The sequence below is a fragment of the Terrapene carolina genome, unplaced genomic scaffold (genome assembly GCF_002925995.2).
Source record: "Terrapene carolina triunguis isolate 2854851 unplaced genomic scaffold, T_m_triunguis-2.0 Scaffold714, whole genome shotgun sequence".
Lineage (NCBI taxonomy): Eukaryota > Metazoa > Chordata > Testudines > Emydidae > Terrapene > Terrapene triunguis.
In genome coordinates, this window is record NW_020665065.1 from 16,447,924 (window position 1) to 16,470,497 (window position 22,574).

Below are 22,574 nucleotides of genomic sequence, written 5' to 3' on the forward strand. Positions count from 1 at the left end.
TTACACAGCCCGGGGTGCTGACGATATTTAAGAGGCATCACCCAAACTGAGCTGGGCCATCTCCTTTTAACTCCCCAGCTCAGTTTGGGGCTGACCAGGAAGGAGACAGAGCTCTACCTCCCCCCTCTCCCCCCATGGTGAGGGAAGCCTGGTTAGAGCCAGGAGCCTGGGACAGCTTGTGGACAGGACGACTGGACCCAGGGAGTCCGGTTTGAACACAGGCCCTAAACAGAAAGGTCGGGTGCCAAAGCCTCATCGGCCAACCCTATGTTGACTTCTTGCTTTTCTCTTACTTTGGGGACTTGTATAAGTAGGGGCATTGGCAGCAGATCGAGGGACGTGATCATTCCCCTCTATTGGACATTGGTGAGGCCTCATCTGGGGTACTGTGTCCAGTTTGGGGCCCCACACTCCAAGGAGGATGTGGAAAAATTGGGAAGAGTCCAGCGGAGGGTAACAAAAATGATTAGGGGGCTGGAGCACATGACTTATGAGGAGAGGCTGAGGGAACTGGGATTGTTCAGTCTGCAGAAGAGAAGAATGAGGGGGGATTTGATAGCTGCTTTCAACTACCTGAAAGGGGGTTCCAAAGAGGATGGATCTAGACTGTTCTCAGTGGTACCTGATGACAGAACAAGGAGTAATGGTCTCAAGTTGCAGTGGGGGAGGTTTAGGTTGGATATTAGGAAAAACTTTTTCCCTAGGAGGGTGGTGAAGCACTGGAATGGGTTACCTAGGGAGGTGGTGGAATCTCCATCCTTAGAGGTTTTTAAGGCCCGGCTTGACAAAGCCCTGGCTGGGATGATTTAGTTGGGATTAGGTCCTGCTTTGAGCAGGGGGTTGGACTAGATGACCTCCTGAGGTCCCTTCCAACCCTGAGATTCTATGACTTCAGTACCTAGGTCCTGACACCACCCCTACTAGTGTGCCAGATGCCCCACAACTGAGGCAAGTGCCGCAGGTGATTCAGCTGCCAAGTCTCTATGTGTACCTAGAAGGGGCGGGACTCAAGCCTTCCTTAGCCAGCGGGCTAAAGCACCACTGCATCAGACCCTACAAGAGGGGGTGACCGACACTTGGCGATCCCACGGCAGGGCCACAAAGGGGCTTTGCGCAGACAAGTCCTGGCAAAGGATCCTACCAGTCAGTTCTGGTTTGGAATTCATTTGACCTCCACTCGGCTCCGTAATCCAGCTTGGAAAGGTTCGATTTTTATGGGTAAGTGTCGATTTCAGCGTACACATGCAAACCAACCACTAAATATTTTCACCGACAATAATTGAAATTTACAGATTGGCAAAGTGAGAAAAATGCTGCGTAAGACCCTATTAGCGTCAAACTCCAGTGATTTAGGGTTTTGAATTAGGCTTGTTACAAATGCACTAGCGAACAGATACTAAAAACAGGTCCGAGGTGTTGATTCAAGGGTATTTGCCGTACTTTCTATATTGTGACTTGTGATGTTGAATGGTTTATGAAGCTTTAGCTCCAAGTCTCAGCATCTGCTGTCACTAAGTCATTGTTTGATAACCCCCCCACCACCACCACAATTCCCAGCAACTGTGAAAATATTATTGGTCGAAATTATAAAAATCAGATTCTGCCAAGCCTAGGCGTAAGGCACTGAGCTCCACACCCAGCAGCCTCAAGCACCGAACACAATCTCCTTCTCTCAAACCCTCCCCATCCTTGCGGAGTTTTTAAGTCTGAGGCAGGTCAGTTACCTCAAACTCTCCCACAAGCCGTGTCGTTCTTTGCCTGGAGCCCAGTGCCGCTTAGAAAGGGGTGAAATTCTCTCTCTCTCTGCCTTTGAAAACCATCAAAGGAATTGCTTCCACTCTGATCCTGCCAGCCAGCCGCCCCGCTCATCCATGTACCTGAAGATCACTAAGACTGAATTCCCCCTGTGCATCTGATGTTTCCTCCTCACCGACCCCCAGGAGCCCCACGGGACTCTCTGGATTTTCACTTCCCAGACTGGAAGAGAAGCAGGAGCAGTCGGTCTCCAGGTGCATTGCCCCTTCCCTAGAACACAGCACCTCCGTCCTTCCCCAGCAACTAGGTTTTAACATCCTTTAGGAGAGCCAAGCAGACACTCTGCATTTACCTGCTGCCCCACTTCTGGAACTGGTCTCAGTAACTTACTAGGGCAATACTCTCCTTTTCTCACTGCATCAGTAGCTGATATCACATCTTCACTTCCACTCCCCTAACCCCAGTGCACTAAACACTTATCATTCAGATCTTCCCCAAGTTAAGATACTGTTCCGTAAAACAATCACCCCCTGTGATGAATCACCTGAGCAGTAGCAGGTCGGCAGAGGGCATGTGGTGGATCTACTGGGAGCAGGTCAGCAGCGGGCAGTGTGCTGGGTTTAGTGGGAGCAGGTCACCAGGGGGAATGTAGTGGATCGTGGGAACATGTCAACAGGGGCAGGTGTTGGATCTGGTGGAAGTGGGTCTCTTCTTCCAGCTGGGGAAGACCCTGGCAGGAGGGCACTTCGATGTTGGGAAGGGTGGGGCGCCGAGTGGCCCTGGAAGGAGGGTGGTGTTGGGGGCAGTTGGCAGAGCACACATGGGAGGCCCCCAGGTATGAAGGCACATAGAGACTTGGTAGCTGAATCACCTGCGGCACTTGCCTCAGCTGTGGGGCATCTGGCACACTAGCATGGGTGGTGTCAGGACAAAGGCTGGCCCGGCAGCACTGCAGACACCCATAACGGGCAGCAGTGACACTTGCTTACACTAGGATGTTGCACTAAAAGGATGTTAAGGTGGCACGGAGGAGTACTCAATAAAAAAAGCAGAGAAGTGCAACAGTTAAGGTCGACCAGATACCCTTAACTCTGTCCCCTTCTGTATCATCATTGTGATACAGTATAATTATGGCACTGCACTCTGGCCATGAGCCTCCAGTGCTGCTCAGGAGCGTCCTGGAGTGCAAAGAGGGGCTGTGAGTTCCCCCACTCCAGGGCTAGACCACTGTGTCTCAAACAATACAATAGAAAACCCCAACTGTGCAAACATCCAGGCACAAGTTAAAGCACCTGAATGGTCCCACTTGAGCCAATGGAAGTATTCACTCGCTTAGAGCTGAGCCTGAGAGTAATAGGGTGGTCTGCCTCTTTAAGGGCCGGGGCCCTGGGACCTCCCACCCCCAGCCCTGTTTGGGGATGGAGTCTTTTTCCAAACAGGGAGGGGGATGAGCAGACCCAGCTGGGAAGCGGGCAGGAGATTCCTTGTCCTGTCCAGGCCTGAGCACTGCTGGAGGGATGCCGACAGGCCCTGGAGTAGGAGGGAAGACACGGCGGAAAGCCACTGAAGCCTGCTTTGGCTGGGGGAATAGCTTTGTTTTGATATGCTGCGGGGTTTGTGCCTGAAGAATAAAACCATGCCCTGCAGGACGGCCCGGACCAGCTTTGGGGCCTGTCGTTGGTCTTCCCTGAGCTAGGGAGCCAGGCCAGCAGTGTGCCGTATGTGGAAGTGTTTGCGAGACCGGGGAGAAAGTGTGGAGGTAAATGGACATGGATGCAGAGAGCGGCCTTCCTGAGGGGAACAGCTAGAGAACAGCTAACCGAAGGGCAGATTTAGAACTCCCCTTTAAGTCAGTAGCAAAACTCCCACGTGCTTCACAGGGAGCAGGAGCAGGTCCTTGGATGGATTCAATATTCCAGCCAATTTTTACTACCTCCCTCTTCCGCTTGCTGTGTAGCAGGCTGATGAAGTGTTACCGCTCTCCAGAGTAGGTTATTGGGTCATGCAAGACTGCAGTGTAACGCAGCGGCACACAGGCAGAGAGAATTCTAGACCGGGGTCGGCAACCTTTCAGAAGTGGTGTGCCGAGTCTTCATTTATTCACTCTAATTTAAGGGTTTGTGTGCCAGTCATACATTTTAACGTTTTTAGAAGGTCTCGTTCTATAAGTGGTTTGAGCATTGGCCTGCTAAACCCAGGGTTGTGAGTTCAATCCTTGAGGGGGCCACTTAGGGATCTGGGGCAAAATCAGTACTTGGTCCTGCTAGTGAAGGCAGAGGGCTGGACTCTATGACCTTTCAGGGTCCCTTCCAGTTCTAGGAGATAGGTATATCTCCATATATTATTATTATTAAAAATTAAATTAAAATGCAGAGACCCCCGGACCGGTGGCCAGGACCTGGGCAGTGGGAGTGCCATAGGTTGCCTACCCCTGTTCTAGACACTCAGCATGTCTCGGCCCGGAGCTGTAATTCCAAGCCCGCAGCAGCCAGAAGGCCAGATACTCACCCCGAGCGTGGAAAACTCCCACTTTCTCTGCGTCTGATACGGAAATGTGAAGAACCAACTTGTGGTCATCAAAGATTGCATCGGGGCCTTGAGTTCTCAAGATCATACATGACATATCCCGAAGGTCTGAGGGTAAGAGGAGACCAAAAGAGAAAAGAGTGGGGCTTATTAAAGTCATCACGTCTCTGGAACCTAACGTTCAGCCACTGCCTATCAGCCTAGCCCCACCGATGTCACTGGATCTAAGCCAACGTACACCCACTGAGTATCTGGTCCATAGTGTATATGATCCCCCTTTAGAAACTCTACCTCTCAGGTGATGCTATGTCTGATAGGACCCTTGTATATATACACCGAGTGTATCAAAGAGGGATGGGGAAATCACTTCTTCTGGGCTGGTGCTAAAGGAGGAAATTGCAGCTCATTCTGAAGCTATGAGGTTAGAGCATTGGAACACAGGACCCCTGTGCTTTGCCCACCCCATCGGTTTTCGTTCCTTTTTTCAGGTGTGGGTTAGGGAAGGCTGTAAGCTCTATTGTCAAGCCAGGTGTCTCTTCTTTAGCGTTGGAGAGAGAGAGGTGACCCCCCAAAAATCAAAACTAGAAGTGGTTGGGTACCCAAGAGAGAGAAGAAGAGATATGCCCCCTTGGCTATTCCGTTCAACAGGGTTATTTTTAAGAGACTTGCGCCTTAAAGTCAGTAGCATCACAATGTAAAATAACCCCCCCTGGTTATCTTGAACATGCTCTTCTATAAGAGGCACCCAACATCTAGGCTTCCCTAGAAAGTAGACCAGCTATGGGTTGAAAATTGGCCTAAGCTCGAGCTGTCTCACTACACGACCAGTCACATGGCTCAGTTAGAGGGTTACACTTCTTACACAGCCACTTCACAAACATTTTTGCAGTTCTTATGATCTCAGCGAGATACCTTGGATGTGCCTGGAGCCGTGTTCGGAATAAGCAAGACCTCCTGATAAGCGGCGGTTACAGTGGACTACCTGGGCATTTTCCAGGGTACATGTTTAATAGCTCTACTGGTAGCAATTCACGGATGTGGGCCATGAAATTCCAGGCCTAGCTCTGATGAGTGGAGCCCATGACCACTCCTTGGGCTAGTGTCCAGTGTTCATACCCTCACTACTCCCTTTTATAGAGGTGTAGTTGCTTCTTAGGACTCAGCTAACATCTTGCATTCTGGCCTGGCCTGACCTGGCTGGAATTTCAAACATTCTGCATCATCTGATTAATGCCCATTCCAAAAGCAGTGCTCCATTCCCAGCCAGTACCTGCGTACGATCGCACACAGAAATCCATGTTGTCCATATCCGAGGACTTTGGGTCGTCCCTATCACAGTTCACTAGCAGGATAGCTCCTTGCCCATCTGGGCCCCACGTCCACTCTCTCTGCAGAGGCAGGACAAAGACAGGCTTGGTACGGAAACAATGAACAAGGCCAGAGAGCTGGAACCCAATTCTTTTCACTACCAGAGTAATAAAAGCCGAGAGGACAGGCATGTGACATAGGGGCTAGCACAACAGGAAGCAGCTATGGAAACTGTTTCCCTCCCAGCTGTTCTCCATGTTATCCAGTCCCAACTCAGAAATATATGAACTTCACACACATACACTGTTGTAAGGCAAGCGCTGAGGTTTGAGCATAGGACTGGGAGCCAGGGTCCTCCTGATACAGCTGGGTGGAGGACTGTCTTCCCATCCCAGGAAAATTTCTGAGAGATCAACAATGTTTGTGTCAATTGAAACACTTCAATCATTTAGAAACATTTTGGTTATTCCTTTTACTAGAATTAGCTTAAATTTCTACATGAAACCCAGAAAACGAATATTTTTCCATCTTGGAAATGTCAAAACCAAATGTTAACAAATCTCCAAACTTTTCAGACTTTTTTCCAAGGCAAAAAAATTGTCAAAACTGACCCTTTCCTGTGAAAAGTTTGTTTTGATGAACTGACATTTTCCAACAACACCAACAAAAAAGCACTTGGGGCTTGTCTACACAGGGACACTCAGGAAAATTTAATCCAAATTAACTAAAGGTGTGAATTTTAAAATCGATTAGTTAAATGCATTAAACCCCTTTGTAGAACCTCTTATCCCTAATTAATTCAGTTTTGTTTAATTAACTTCCAAAGTGAATTAATAAATTGAATTAAGGCCACTTTAATTCTGAATGAGCGTGTTCACACAGGGGTTTAATGTCATTTAACTAATCCACTTAAACTTCACACCTTTAATTAATTCAGATTAATTTTCCTGAGCCTCCCCATGTAGACAAACCCCTAAATAACACTGTTGTGGCTTCTTTAATGCTCCCTGCAGGTCACCAGCTGGTGCTCTAGGCTGCAGCCCACAGTACTAGATAAACCATGATCCATAGCATGTCTCCTTTACACTTGATACTTTGCTGGGGAGCTCTGGGATGTTCAGCTCAGAATTTACTCAGCCTACTGGTCTCCCTTATTGGGTACAAAGATGCATCATACTTACCTTATCTGTTGTTTTCCTCTTCACCGCCCCACTGCGAGTTGTATCAGCATCCAGGGAGATGTCTGCAATGGCACAGGAGAAGGAGACAACCCATCAGGCTGGAAGGCACTGAGAACCAATGAACTGGACTTGACCATGTTCTAGCCAGGCTTGGGATCTTCAGTACCAAAAGCAGAGACGGAGGGGGATCCTTCGGTGGGTATGTGTCATTATAGGCTTCTTTAAAAGTGGACAACCCCCATAGCCACAGGGCAAAACAAGGCCTGGACTGAACACAGCTCAATGGGGAGAGGTGTGAGTGACAAGGGAACCGGTCTATGTTAAAGCATGGGGCTCAGATTAGCTAGCCTGTCCCTATAAGCAGGGCTGCTTAAAAATTTCCATCAAAACTGTCTTTGACTAAATAAAAGTATTCACGAAAAGCATTTGCTTTCCACCGAACATTTTGATTTTTTCGTTGAAAAACAGAACACCCAAAAACTGAAACATTTCCAATCTGTGGGAATGCTGCCATGGTGCCTTATGGGAGTTGTAGTCCAAGTGCCTCTTATCCCCATTATCCCTTGTGGTCCAGGCTCCTGGCTGGACTACATCTCCCAGGATGCACCATTGCCAGCGACAGCCATAATGCACCAGCCCCCTCCCCAAGGGGGACACAGTGGTGCTTCCTGGGAGATGTAGTTTAACCAGAGATCCTAGCCTACAGAAGAGAATGAGAGCATGAGGCACCCAAACTATAACTCCCATGAGTCACTGTTGCAGCATTTCCAAATGGAAATATTTTGGCTTTTGAATTTCCACGGAAAAATTGAAATTTCTGTGCCCCACTTCCACCCTCCCCTACTCATATTTTTGCCAGTGTACCCAGAAACCAGCATAGAAAACGTGTCCTCCCACCCTCCTACCCAGTGAAGGGAGTGGTACTTTGGGGCTGAGTTCATTGAACAGATGGATTCTTAGGTTCTACTTACCAACACAGGTAAGGTAGAGCATGGCTCTGTGTACAGGAGTCCCCCCATCTTGCCCATAGTATGAAATCCTAACCTGCAAAGACACCACAATCAGCACTACCACTTTCAGGACACCATCGCCTGTAGCGAAGCTAAGAGTAAAACAGATACAGCCTGGGGACAGAACGCTGCCACGGATGAGACCAGAGTGTGAGTCTTGCACATGGTCTTCCACTTTCTACGCTGGGAGCAACTGGGAGTGCTTTGCAGATGACTCCTTCATTAAAATTCACTATTTTAAGACAGAGAGGATGGTCAGGTGGCTTGGGACCTGGACCGGGACTCAGGAGGTCTGGGCTCAATTCGTGGCTCCGTGCCATCAGGCAGTCCCTTATTCTCTCTGTCCCTGTTCCCCATCTGTGAAATGAGGATTATACTTCCTTTAGCCCACTGCCTGTCTTCTCCATTTAGACCAGTGGTTTTCAACCTGTGGTCCGCAGACCCCTAGGGGTCGGCAGATGATGTCTAAGATTTCCAAAGGGGTCTGCACCTCCATTCAAAATTTTTGAGGGGTCTGCAAATGGAAAAAAAATCTTGAAAACCACTAATTGAGGCAGCTCTGGTGGGCAGGGACAGTCTCTCACTGTGTTCGTACAGCACCTCGCACAAGGCAGCCTGTCGGTGCTACTGTAATACAAATACTAATGCAGATTAGAGTCGTGTTGCTCCCTTGTGGAAATGCACAACAGGATAATGAGGCTAAATAATAAACAACCCATCAGCATGTAAGACCAAAGCAACAGGTCCAGGCTGCTGAAATGAAGCGGTTTTACAACTGGGCTGTTCTCTCGGTCAGTGAAGTGACGAAAGACCCGTACGGAAACGCATCGCCCAGGGATTCATGGGATACCCCGCTCAATCTAACGCCCAGGACATGGGCACCCTTAGCGAGCAGACATCTCACCAGCCAAGGCACAGTGTCTGCTGACCAACTTCAAACACCCTTTTGCCTTGTCCAAGTCCCAAGTAACAGCTCTTTGCTCCTGTGCTAGTGGAAGTTTGACATTGTGTTTTCCAAGGATGCATTTCCCCCTCCATGACAAACTCACCTTGTTATCATTGACAGCATTGCTTGGTGCCTTCATAGTCACCACCACCTCCACCCCGGCATCCAGGGGCCATCTGGGCACACACGTCGGTACCTTGGCAACCTGAGGGTTGTGGACAATATAGACGTCAACACCAGGGGTGCCACGGACATCGAACGACGTGGCGTCCTTCGGGGCTGATCTGAGGCAGAGGATGACATTCGGTTACCGTCGCAGCTGGAAATCCCGTCCGCTCCTGACTTCAGCTCCGTGAAGACGCTACGGAGCCAGACAACTACACTGTGGTCATGTGACCGCTCCTGTTCTAAGGCGAGGGAATTCCGCGGTAAAGGCAAAGACTGGGGGTGCAGTAGGTGGCACCCACGGAAGCTTCTGCTGTAAACTGCAGGAGTCCGTACTCCATGATGCAGGAGACATGCTGTAGGTAGGCAGTTTTTATTCAGTATTTTGGTGTGGGCAAGTACAGCTGAGATCTGGTGTCAAAAGCTGCACAAAGGAACCTGATTACAGCAGCAGTTCTCAACCAGGGGTACACGTACCCTTGGGGGTACGCAGAGATCTTCCAGGGGTGCAACTCATCTAGATATTTGCCTAGTTTTACAACAGGCTACATAAAAAGCACCAGCGAAGTCAATGCAAACTAAAATTTCATATAGTGACTTGTTTATACTGCTCGATATACCATACACAGAAATGTCAGTGCAATATTTATATTCCAATTGATTTATTTTATAATTATATGGTTAAAAATGAGACAATAAGCAACTCTTCAGTAACAGTGTGCTGTGAGACTTTTGTCTTTTGATGTCTGATTTTGTCAGCAAGTCGTTTTTAAGTGAAGTGAAACATGGGGGTGCACAAGACAAATCGGACTCCTGAAAGGGGTACAGTCGTCTGGAAAGGTTGAGAGCCACTGCTTTACAGTGCACAAGTAGTCTTACTGGTCCTACAAAACCCAGGGACTACGCTACATATCCATGAGCGCCATTAACTATGTACACATATTCACTCATGTAATATTTCCCCAATTTAGATCAAGTTTTTGACCCACAATTGGGGCGTGGGGGGAGTGGGTGGTAGGGACAACCAGTTCATTTACACCCGAAGAAAAATACTTAGAGACTTTACCAATCATCTCTGTGACAGACATGGCAATTTCCTGCAATAGTCTTGGGAAACCTTACTGAATTAAGTTTGTGTGTTTGGGGCCCATTGTATTAAATGTATTTTTCCATGTGGTTTATGTATTATTGTGGGTTGGGATTGTATGGAGCCTCTCCCTGGGAAGCAGAGGGGGCTTGAACCCCGGGAAGTGTTATGAACTTCAAAGGACTGTAATGAACAACGTGCCAGACAAGAATGGGCTTTGGGGACAAATAATGTCAAGTGGAATCTCTACGGGGAGTTGAATGCAAATTCCCACCTCTGGTTATGCAAAGACCCCGCCTTTGGAAGTTGTGTCCTGAGAAGGAGATCGCTGTCTGGTGATTGCCTGTCCTTGGAATCTCAAGGTCAAAGGCCCATGCGGTATAAAGGAAAGATTAACGCTATGTCTGCACGGCTTCATTTACAGCAGCGCCAGCTGCACCGATGTCATGCTTCTGGTGAAGACACTCTAAGCCGACGGGAGAGAGCTCTTCCATTGGCTTACTAACGCCTGCCTTCACGAGAGGCGGTAGCTACGTCTGCGGGAGAAGCTCTCCAACTGCCATGGCACTGTCTACACGGACGCTTAGTCAGTGTAACTTGCGTCGCTCAGGAGCATCGATTATTCACACCCCTGAGCAATGTAAGTTGCACCAAAGTGATTTGTAGTGTGGACGTAGCCTGAGCTATTCATGGTGGTGTTAATTCTGAGCTAAGGCTGTTATGTAACCACACCATGGGGTGGAGTTTGAAGGACTGCCTCCTACCAGAGCCCCTGCCGGAGTTGGGGGGTGATCTCTGGTAGGCTTATTAGCACACGTGCAGGATCTTTATTATTTTAATATGTTTTCTCTGTAATGCTTTTACCTTAAGAATGAAGATGCTTGCTTAGGAAGGACTGTGTGGTAACTTGAGACTGCTGGTAGTTACATTGTTCCTAGCCTTCTAAGAGAAAGCAAAGTGCAGACGCTGGCCCGTTTAAGCAATCTGGCTTGCTGGGGATATCACAGTATAGGCAGGGAATTCTGCAGCCTGGAAAAACCCCAATCAGGAGGAAGAGAGACACTGGTCTCTGCCCAAGAAAGATGATGGCTGAGGAGCCAGGAGTGGGTGCCCTCGAGGGACCTCAGGGGGGGAACAGAGGTGCAGTTGCCTTAACTTGTGACAACTTTGTTCCCCATTTCTCTGGGTACAGTTGTGGCAGCTTGTAGGAATAGACGTTGGTAATACCACATTGGAGAGTGGTAATAAATCTGCCTATAAAGGAAGGCATCGGGTTTGTGGTTGGAATTAGCAATGCTTTCTTATGCTCTGTAAATGCCTTATTCCATGTGGTGGTTTCCTGAACAAGGTTAGAGGACTGGAGGTGTGCAGGGGTGCATATAGGAATACGTGGGTCTTTATCAATCTAAGGGATTTCTATGGCTGACATTGCTGTAGTATCTGAGCATCTCAGACGTTAATGTACAGCTGTGGAACTGAGGCACAGAGAGATGAAGGGTCTCAGAGACACTGAGGCTTAAGTGATTTAGGAGCCTAAGTCTCATTAAAAATCACCAGGACCTAGGAGTAAAGCTGGGAGAGATATCTCTGACAAATAGTTATTTGAGGAAAAATTAAGATTTGGTCAACTGGAAAGTGTTGACAAATTTGACATGACTAGCTTGAGCCATTCACAAAGTGGCCAGACGAGGAGGAGGCGGTAGCGGTGGTAGAAGGCCGCTCAGTGGTCTTAGCTCAGTGGTGAGGGCCCTCACCTAGGATGTGGGAGACCCACGTTCCAAATCCCTGCTCTGGAACAAGCCTGCAATGAACTTTTTCAATTCAAGGAAAAATCTGAAACCTTTCAGATGCAGTTCGACTCAAACCATTTTTTTTCAGAACTGCCAACGCACCGAAAATCAGTTATTTGCCCAGCTCTGCATCAGAGTCTAAGTGACATGAGCACTTTTAAAATGATCCCCTAAGTGACTTGCCTATGATTACACAGGAAGTCTGTGGCAGAGAAAGGAATTGAACCTGGGATCAGAAAAAGCTTGCTGCATCTTTCACAGGTCTAGATCATAGAATTGGAAGGAACCTCGAGAGGTCATCTAGTCCAGTCCCCTGCACTCATGGTAGGACTAAGTATTATCTAGACCATCCCTGACAGGTGTTTGTCCAACCTGCTCTTAAAAATCTCCAATGATGGTGATTCCACAACATCCCTAGGCAATTTATTCCAGTGGTTAACTACCCTGGCAGGAAGTTTTTCCTAATGTCCAACCTAAACCTCCCTTGCTGCAATTTAAGCCCATTGCTTCTTGTCCTGTCCTCAGAGGTTAACAAGAACAATTTTTCTCCCTCCTCCTTGTAACAACCTTCTATGTACTTGAAAACTATTATCATGTCCCCTCTCAGTCTTCTCTTCTCCAGACTAAACAAACCCAGTTTTTTCAATCTTCCCTCACAGGTCATGTTTTCTAGACCTTTAATCATTTTTGTTGCTCTTCTCTGGACTTTCTCCAATTTGTCCACATCTTTCCTGAAATGTGGCATCCAGAACTGGACACAATACTCCAGTTGAGGCTTAATCAGGGCAGAGTAGAGCGGAAGAATTACTTCTCGTGTCTTGCTTACAACACTCCTGCTAATACATCCCAGAATGATGTTTGCTTTTTTTGCAACAGTGTTACACTGTTGACTCATATTTAGCTTGTGAGCCACTATGACCCCAGATCCCTTTCCGCAGGACTCCTTCCTAGGCAGTCATTTCCCATTGTGTATGTTTGCAACTGATTGGTCCTTCCTAAGTGGAGTACTTTGCATTTGTCCTTAGTGAATTTCATCCTATTTACTTCAGACCATTTCTCCAGTTTGTCCAGATCATTTTGAATTTTAATCCTGTCCTCCAAAGCACTTGCAACCCCTCCCACCTTCGTATCATCCACAAACTTTATAAGTGTATTCTCTATGCCACTCTCTAAATCATTGATGAAAATATTGAACAGAACTGGACCCAGAACCGATCCCTGCGGGACCCCCCTCATTACGCCCTTCCAGCATGACTGTGAACTACTGATAACTACTCTCTGGGAACGGTTTCCCAACCAGTTATGCACCCACCTTATAGTAGCGCCATCTAAGTTGTATTTTCCTAAGTTTATGAGAAGGTCACGTGAGACAGTATCAAAAGCTTTACTAAAGTCAAGATATACCATATCTACTACTTCCCCTCATCCACAAGGTTTGTTATCCTGTCAAAGAAAGCTATTAGGTTGGGTGTGACACCATTTCTTCTTGACAAATCCATGCTGACTATTATTTATCACCTTATTATCTTCTCGGTGTTTGCAAATTGATTGCTTAATTATTTGCTCCATTATCTTTCCGGGTACTGAAGTTAAGCTGACTGGTCTGTAATTCCCCGGGTTGTCCTTATTCCCTTTTTTATAGATGGGCACTAGATTTGCCCTTTTCCAGTCCTCTGGAGTCCCTCCTGTCTTCCATGGCTTTTCAAAGATCATCACTAATGGCTCAGCTATCTCCTCAGTCGGCTCCTTGAGTATTCTAGGATGTATTTCATCAGGCCCTGGTGACTTGAAGACGTGCCATAAAGCAGAGCCCTTCTGGTTGACCGGAGACAATCCGGTCCATGTGGAAAGGGACAGCTATGCATTCAATTCAATCATTCAGATACATGTTTTCAACCCCCTTCCTAACCAGTGACAGCGGAATGGCCCCTTGGAGCCATCAGTGGCAGAGGACACCTGTCACAGTTGGGAGCCCTAGCTTGTCATTCAGAATCTACCTTTCCTGTTAACTCCCATGAGTCACGGTCTTAGCACGGTCTCCATGCTTAGGGTGAAGAGCCTTCCTGTGGCAGCCATGCAAACCTCTTTGAGAGAAAACATTAGTCACACCTGGCCAGAAGCTGACCCAGGAAACAAACTGTTTCCAAACAGGTGGAGTTAAGATTTCCTGCTAATCAATAAAGCAGAGAGAACAAGCTTCTCCCAGCCCTCCTCCACGGATGGAAGAACCTGCCTGCTTGCTGGCAGGCCCCAGCTTGTGCTGGCATTTGGCAGTGTAGGGTCAGGAAGGAGACAGGCGTTCCAAAGGCACAGTTCTCCCAGCCCGTCCTCCTCACCTCAGCAGAAAGTGCTGCCCCTGCCCCGGTCATGGGCGACCATCTGCATGAGGTGACAATGGCCAGTAGCCCTACCTGGTTCCCAGCAAACCAGGGGTTAAACACAGCTCAGTTTTCCCCTTGTCTGGCGCAGAGGCCGGGGGATGCCTTGGAAGGTCGGAATCCGTTCCCAAAGCTCGCAGGCCTGAGCCGAGTCCCGGCCTCGGAGGCTGTTTCCTTCACTTTTTATTACACCTCTATCCCGATATAACACTACCCGATAGAACAGGAGGGGGGGGGGAGGGGGGGAAGGGGGGCGGGGGGGGGGGGGGGGGGGGCTGCGCACTCTGGCAGATCAAAGCAAGTTTGGTATAACGCGGTTTCACCTATAACGCCGTAAGATTTTTTGGCTCCCGAGGACAGCGTTATAGCGAGGTAGAGGTGTATTTATTACTTGTGTTACCACAGCCCCTAGGAGCCCCAGGCATGGACTGGGCACCTGGTGCTGGACAAATCCAGAACAAAAAGACTGCCTCTGCCCCAAGGGGCTTACAAACCAGCAGACGGATACAGACAGGGGCGTACAAGGAAACGCCGAGACAGTACAGGTCAGCACGTTGGCAGTGATCCCAGCACAGCAGCGGCCTAACCCTTGTCCAGGTTTTTGTGGGCATCGCAGCAAAGGCGAGTCTGGCGGAGGGGCTGTCTCCTTGTTATAAGGATCATCCCTAGAGGAAAAGCCTGGCTGAGTGCAACTGCTTTTTCCTGCCAATTCACGCTGCTCGGTTAGCGAGGACGGCCGGTTCTGTGGTTGAGGCTCATGACAGACTCATGTCAGCCCACTGCTTTTCCAGCTGACCGGGAGACAGGTTCCATTGCACCGAGGGAGCAGCCAAGCGTTAGTCACCAAGCACCGAGCAAATGAGATCACATCGCAAAAATCTGTGACTAGTATGTCGCTGCCTACGTAGATACGGATTAGCAAAGCTTTCCCCACCTTGCAGCACCAGCCCCAGCGACTGGGTATTAACTGTTACTCAGAGACTCACAAAGAGCTGGGGCACAAAGATGATTAAAGACAGGAGAGCCAAGATGTGAGGCGGGTCTGGCAGGGATGGAGTCAAGTCTGGCAGGCAAAGAATGCAGCTACCACCCTCAGCCCCTACCTCTGGGTATTTTCCAGGAAGTTCCCTGCTCTTTTTTGGGACATGATGCTTCTAGCAAAGGCACCATAGTTGGCAACGTTGCCAACCCCAAGTGCTTAAAAACTCATGAGCCAGCCCCCAAAAAACTCATAAAAATCACAAGAGAGAAAAAAAAATACACTGGGGATTCTTAATCTTGGATATCTGGTTTCCGAGCCGTTTTCCGAATGAACCGTTTTGCCATTTTGTTTTGAAATAAACCAGGTTCTTTTGAATTGTTTTGCAATTCATTTTGTTTTGGATTTGTTTTTAGAGAAGCCGGGTCCTTTCGCATTGCCATTTTCTAACGGCATTGCGAAATGTTTCCTTCTACCCGAACAAAGTATTTTTTCGGTTGTTTTGTTTCAGCAAGAAAAAACAAACCAAGACAAGCGTTCGGTTTCAGTTTGAAACGCAAACCAATTGCAGTTGGGATGTTTCAGTTGGGTCACGGAACAGAAAAGCCAGTGATTCACTCAGCTCCAATTGGGTGCATTCCTCATCAGCTGGTGCTTGATTTCTTCAGTTTGGCAATCCTGCCACATGCCAGTCATGCCCAGAACCGCCCCCTGTGTCCCCCTCCTCCAGGCCTGGTGGTGGCTGGCCCACCAAGCAGCCGGATGCAGTTACACAACAGCGACGCTTCCCTCCCTTCCTCTGATTCCAAGGACAGCCTGAGCTCTAAATTTACGATATGAATCACTGACACTCCAGGCCATTCTCTGAGCCAACTGTAAAACTATTAGTCCATCTACTTCCCTGCTGTACAACTGTGAGGTAGCACAGGGAAAAGGAAACCCAAGGGCAACTCAAACCCTTTGGCCTCTCTTCCCCTAACACAGACAGGGCTCCCCTTCTGCATTTAACTCCAAATAGCTGCCTGAAGGGAATTAGCATCTGCAGCATGTATAGGGTGACCAGACAGCAAGTGTGAAAAATCGGGACGGGGGTGGGGAGGTAATAGGAATCTATATAAGAAAAAGACCCAAAAATCGAGACAGTCCCTATAAAATTGGGACATTTGATCACCCGAACCATGTAGCATAGAGAGCTTTGAGGAAGCCAGGGTCCTGAGCAACTGGACTGTCTGTGGAGGAGCTGTTGTATTATTTAGATGGAATATATGGGCCAAAAGGTGTTAACATCCTCCAGTCACTGGCCAACGTTAAGCAGTGTTAGACAAGGTTCGGAGTTTGGTATACAGAGACCTCGGTCTGCTTAGTACCACGGCAAACACACTATTAGAAATCCTTTTAACCCTTTATTAAGGATACAGGAAAAGGACAGTTAAAGCATCCGAAATATACTGTATTAAATAAACCTCTCTTTTTAACAACATCCCTTCTTCCCTTTCCTTGAGCTGGAGGGAGTTTTTAGAAAGAAAAAAACCCTTGTTGGACAGTCTCTCAGCTAATATCAGAGATGATCATTACTGTCCTTTGGGGCAAAAGAGAAGTTAGCTGAGATAGGTTGGAGGTGCTGCTGTTGTTAAAGTCTGATCTTGTTTCATCCCAGCAGGGGCGGCTCCAGGCACCAGCACAGCAAGCACGTGCCTGGGGCGGCAAGCCGCGGGGGGCGGCCTCCTGGTCGCCGTGAGGGCAGCAGTCAGGCTGCCTTCGGCGGCACGTCTGTGGGAGGTCCGCTGGTCCCGCGGATTCGACGGCAATTCGGCGGCGGGTATGCGGAAGGCGCGGGACCGGCAGATCACCCGCAGAAACGCCACCGAATCCGCGTCACCAGCAGCCGCCTGACTGCCGTGCTTGGGGCGGCAAAAAACAGAGCCGCCCCTGCATCCCAGGGGGTGTTTGGAATTCAGCTGGAGCTGGTGGAGGGAGCCATGTCATCTGGGTCCCTCTTGCTGGTCCAGTCCAGTCAGGCCATCTCTCAAGATCAGGATGACAAAGGCGCGGGGGTCCCAGGAGATGGTGGGGGAGGCAGCCATGATGGTGCAGCTTGCTCCAGTAGCCAATCTCTCTCCCAAAGTCTCTTTTCTGAAGGTCCCACAAAGGGAGTGGTGGGCGGAGTGGCCCATCTCATCATTATCTGGTCCACCATTTAGGCCTCATTTCCGACACACCACATTTGGTTCACTGATTTTTGGTTCCACCCTCTTCTTGTTTACCAGACATGATCCTAACACAGTCCTAGAGTTATAGCAATCGGCCTTTTTGTTTGGACCAATCCAGTCTGTCTCCCTTTCCCCATCCCCATCTGTTGTTGGAGGTGATTGTGACATCTTATGACCTGACACTGACTTTTGGCAGTTGAGCTCACAGTGAGGGTAAATTGGTAGGCCCGGTGACCACAAGAGAACCGGGGAGCTGCTGCTGTCAGAAGAGGGATGGAAATAGAGACGGGCCAAGTAGCTCTAGTGTTCAAGATTATGGCACTATGTTCATGATTATGCTTTAATTTGGGGTCCTGAGAGACAGGTGAGCCTACAGAGGTTGTGGGGAGAAGACCTGGGAGAGGCGGAGTAGGAAAAAGCCCAGGGAAGCAGCAGCAGCGTGTGGGACTGAGCAGATCGGGGCTACTGGTTATAGGATCCCCAGGCTGGAACCTGGTGTAGTGGGAGGGCCTGCATTTCCCTACCAGCCACTGGGAGGGTGACACAGGCTGAACAAGGGGACACAGGATGACTGGAACCCCTGAGCGTAGGGCGTGCAAGGACCACGGGGCCCAGAATTGGGGCCGGAGACCTGATATAACAACCTTGAACTTCTGTTGGTGGGACTTTGTTACTCCAGAAGGAGTGGACGAAATTCTGACATGGCTGGAAGGCCCAATCGTCGGAAGAGGCAGACCACCAGAGAGGCTGTCAGCATGGGAAACTAGATGAGGAGAGCCACTATGCCACGCCTGGCCCCGCAGAGCCCCTCTAGCGGTGAGTGCACTCCCTTCATAGGGGCCCCAGTCTCAACTGGGCCCACTAGGGGCTACTGTAATATACATGATGAAGGTCAGGGACTGGACTGTGGCCCAGCAGGATGAGAATGGGGAAGGAAAGCAGGAACTGATTCGTTCCCAGAGCGGATGCATCACAGGCAGCAACGGGGTGAACTGCCCGTACACGGCCCTGCCAACATGCATCAGCACTGTCCTGGGGAGACCCTACGGGCAAGAGGAGATGGAGTTCAGTGACCATGGCCCATTCAGGCCCTGGCCTGTCCACTGAGAAAGCTAACAAGGGTGCCCGTGTTGGCAGACCCCTGTCTCCTATGAACTGTGCTCAATTCAAATAGGCCACCAAACAGCCATCAGATGTGTAATGGTCCCCTCCCGCCCCCAAAGGGTGTCTGTAGAGACTGAACCCCACAGCTTTAGATCCAAGACATTGGTCTCTGCCACGTGAGCTAAAGGAGTAACTCCACTGTGTGGTAGCAGTAGAAGGCTTTTATCTCTATGGATCAGGCACTGGAGGAAGACAACACACTTAGCCAGCATGTTACCCATACTAACAACTGCTAATCTTCTTTGACTGGATTTGAAACAGTGACAGTCAAGCTGTCTGGAGTGGCTCCACGCAGCACAAGGGCCAACTCAGGGCAGATTGTTGAGCAGGGCACACAGCACAAATTGGCTATGAGTTCTATACTTAGATTTCACCAATCAAGTGTGAGCTCCTCAGGCATTACAACAGCCTTAACTTAGGGTACGTCTACACTACGAGATTAATTCGAATTTAGATAATTCGAATTTGGGAAACAGATTGTATAAATTCGATTGTGCGCGGCCACACTAAGCACATTAATTCGGTTTTTAACCACATTAATTCAGTGGTGTGCGGCCACACTACCCCTAATTCGAATTAACAAAATCGATTTTGGTGCTACTCCGCTCGTCGGGGTGGAGTACAGAAATCGATTTTAAGTGCCCTTTAATTCGAAGTAACTGGCTCCGTTGTGTGGACGGGTTAAGGATTAATTCGGATTAACGCAGCTAAATCCGAATTAAAGTCGTAGTGTAGACCAGGCCTTAGAGTCACAGACTGTCCCCTTGGGGACTTTTATCTATCTTGCTACCCAGGTAAACCTACCTTTGTAATACATGATCCCTTACACCAAAAATCACAACAATATTCAGGTTACTCCCAGTCCCAAAGGACCGATCATTTACTCCAGTTCAGTTGCACCTTAGATCCTACTCCAAAGTCAACACTTGTAGCCAATCCTATAATAAACTATGTGAAGATCGATTAACTAAGAAAAAGAAATGAGTTCTTTAACCTTGTAAATACGATAAACATACACATACCAATGAGTTCCAGCCTTAGGGTTCAAAAGGGGATGGAAGCTGCTGTAATATGCAAGCTCTATAAGTCCTCTAAGGCTAACCCAGGCCAAGCACTGGGGAATCCCTTGCTTATGCTTAGAAATCTTTGCCCCTCAGAGTCCAAGCATCATAAAGACCCAGTTTCTTCCTGCCAGGGGTTTTTATTCCCTTCCCCCAGAGTTCAAGCTGATGGGACAATTACTCATGCACTTTCATGGGTGTGGAGCGAGCAATCCACAGTCTTTTGTCCTCCGATGTCTCACAATGGTTTGTGTGGTGTCGATGGGCCTTCTTTTGTTGGGCAGGACATAACGCCTCGTGGGGCAAACTGGTATATCACACTTGGTAATGCTCCTCTCCTGACTGGGGGGGGGGAGGGGGTTTCCAGTTTCAGAGCAAACACTTAACTATTACCTTATAACTAAGCTACGTTTTAGTCACAGGTATTTTTAGTAAAAGTCACGGACAGGTCATGGGCAATAAACAAAAATTCACGGCCCCGACCTGTCTGTGACTTTTACTAAAAACGCCAGTGAATAAAACTTGGGGGAGGGTGTCCCGGCTGCTCGGGGGAGGGTGAAGGGGGGGGGGCGCAGGGAGCGGTGAGGAGGGGCGGGGGGTGTGGCATGGGACGGGGTGGGGGGGGCTCCCTGGAAGCAGCGACAGCCCCCTCGCTCAGCTGCTGGGCGGAGGGGCGGCCAGGCAGCTCTGCGTGCAGGCATGGCCCCCACAGCTCCCATTGGCTGCAGTTCCCAGCCAATGGGAGCTGTGAAGCCAGCGCTCTGGGTGGAGACAGCCCGCAGAGCTCCCTGGCCACGCCTCCACCTAGCAGCTGAGCGAGGGGATGTCGCCACTCTCGGGGAGCCCCCCAGCTAAGCACCATCCAGAGCCCGCCTCACCCCGTCTGGTGCCCCCACGCCCTGCCCCCTCCCACAGCCAAACTCTGGTGCTGGGGAGGGGCGGGGGGGCCCCGAGACTGCCCCAGCAGCTGCCGGTGCTCCTGGCGCAGGGGCTGCCTGAGCTGCCCCTGAGTCAGGTGCACCGGCCGCTGCGGAAGTCACGGAGATCACGGAAAGTCACGGAGTCCGTGACCTCGGGGACAAACTCGCAGCCTTACTTATCCCATGGGATACGGACATTATAAGTGAGATTAATGCAGGCAGCAACTTACAAGCACTTCATAGAGTCTAAACACTAAACACGTTTATCACTCTAATGCCTAGTTTAACAACGCTAACACAGGTGAGCCAGACTGGTTACCAGCTATGCATTTGTCAGTGTTCAGGTGAGGCCTAAGGGCCTTGACCTGAGCTGGCACCTGGTCTGCCAGCATCGCAGTGACCGAGAGATACCAGGCTCTGTATCCCATCCCGGGAGCCACCCAGAAGCAAAGAGCTGCCCTTGGAGCTCTGCATGAGGCTGGGGAGCTGGGTAGACCCTCTATGTGACTGCAAGTGGCAGCAAGACGTTGCATCAGACAGAATGTCTGGCTTCCTGCCAGGCAGCTGGTGTTGAATAATCGCTGCCAGAGCTCTGGGTGAGGTCTGGGATAACTCAGGTCACCTGCTCCCTGATAATGACTAGTCACAGCTGAAGAGAAGTGTGATACAACAGAGATCTTTTCTGTTCCCCGCTGGGAGAGAAACACAACTGCAAATGGGCCTTGCACAGGGAAGCCTGGAGTTGAGCTGCAGTTGCAACATGCAACTACAAATGTTCAGACTTCTAGGGAGAAGAGGGAGGGACATTACAGGAGAACAGATAAAGACAGGTGGATCTGTCGATAGGGAGGCGAACCTGGAGCTCTGCACGCTGATCTCACCCCAACTTCAATCCCAATGTATTCTTTGCAACTTCAGCCCTGGGTATCAAACAGGAATAATTCCCCCTTCCTTCCCGACCCCAGGGGCTACCATAATACAAATAATAACAAAATGGCGCTGCTAGAGATGCTGTGGATTCAGGTCATTTATTAAGTATTTGTATTACAGTAGCATGCAGAGGCCCTAGTCTGGGTTCGGTGCCCCACTGTGCTAGGGGCTGTACATACACATAAGAAGAGAGAGCTCCTACCCTAAAGATCTTACACGTACAATCCAAGGTGATGGTAAAGAGTTCCCTGGAAGAAGCGGCTTCCCTGCCTGAGCTGCAGAGTTGCCATTCTAACGCCTGACTTTGCCACTAGCCTGCTCCACAGCTCTGAGCAAGTCACTTAACCAGTCTGCCTCTGAACTTTCCCCTCTTCCCTTAGTGTCAGTAAATTAACTCTGTGAACTTCTTCCCTCCAGACAAAGTAGGGTGCTGGGGTGAGGAAGCCGCATGATATCCCAGAAAGCTGGAGCAAAATCTCCCCTCCCTCGATCGCGGCCTCGGCGCCACTGCCGCCGCCGGTATGAAAAGCCACGCGCTGCCAGCGGAGAGCTGGGCATCGAAAAGAATGTCCGCGTTCTGCAGCCAAGCAGTTCATCCCTAACGATAACGCATGCACAAACACTGTGCGTGCAGAGCATACCAAACAGAGCCCCAGCTGGGATAGATCAGCATGGCTCTACTGCCTTCAGGGGAGCCGGGCCACTTTGCACCAGTGAGGATCTGGCCCTTCATTTTAGACACGTAGCCCAGTAGAAACTGCCGCTTCCCTTATCTGTTCAGTAGTTCCCAGGCTGATATGTGGCTGCTGGCACCCAGAGTATAATTTTCAATTGACAACAACATATTTCTAGCTGAGTTCATTCCGAGTTACTTTTAGCATCGCTGTGCCCCCTACCTTCCCCAGCCCAGGGAACAGTAGCCGTTTAAAGCGGACACCAGTAAAGATCCACGTGATCAGAGAACCGCCAGCTATTAAAGCTCCCATTTCTTACCCATGTATGTCAATGGAGATTTCTGTGCCCAGCACACAGACAGTGCTAGTGTGCTGCTGCAAGGAGAGCCGGATGGTTCTTTGCTGGGACATGTTTGTACCCTTCTCTCAGCTGCTCTGTTTACAGTGGCTGAGCCAGCATGATCAGATTAAAAGGCATGGGCCAAGTGTC

General features: G+C 49.4%; 1 protein-coding gene across 1 annotated transcript in view; it reads right to left on the reverse strand.

Moving 5' to 3' along the window:
- The window catches only part of LOC112116570 (protein-arginine deiminase type-3-like), a 35,714-nt gene extending 13,219 nt beyond the window's left edge, over positions 1 to 22,495 (reverse strand). Inside the window, exons 1-6 of the mRNA XM_024214161.1 lie at positions 22,404 to 22,495; positions 8,830 to 9,010; positions 7,742 to 7,814; positions 6,771 to 6,832; positions 5,552 to 5,669; positions 4,264 to 4,389 (exon numbers count right to left, since the gene is read on the reverse strand). Coding sequence (XP_024069929.1) covers positions 4,264 to 4,389; positions 5,552 to 5,669; positions 6,771 to 6,832; positions 7,742 to 7,814; positions 8,830 to 9,010; positions 22,404 to 22,495 — 652 coding nt within the window. The remainder of the gene's footprint in view (positions 1 to 4,263; positions 4,390 to 5,551; positions 5,670 to 6,770; positions 6,833 to 7,741; positions 7,815 to 8,829; positions 9,011 to 22,403) is intronic.
- Between the last annotated feature and the right edge of the window lie 79 nt (positions 22,496 to 22,574).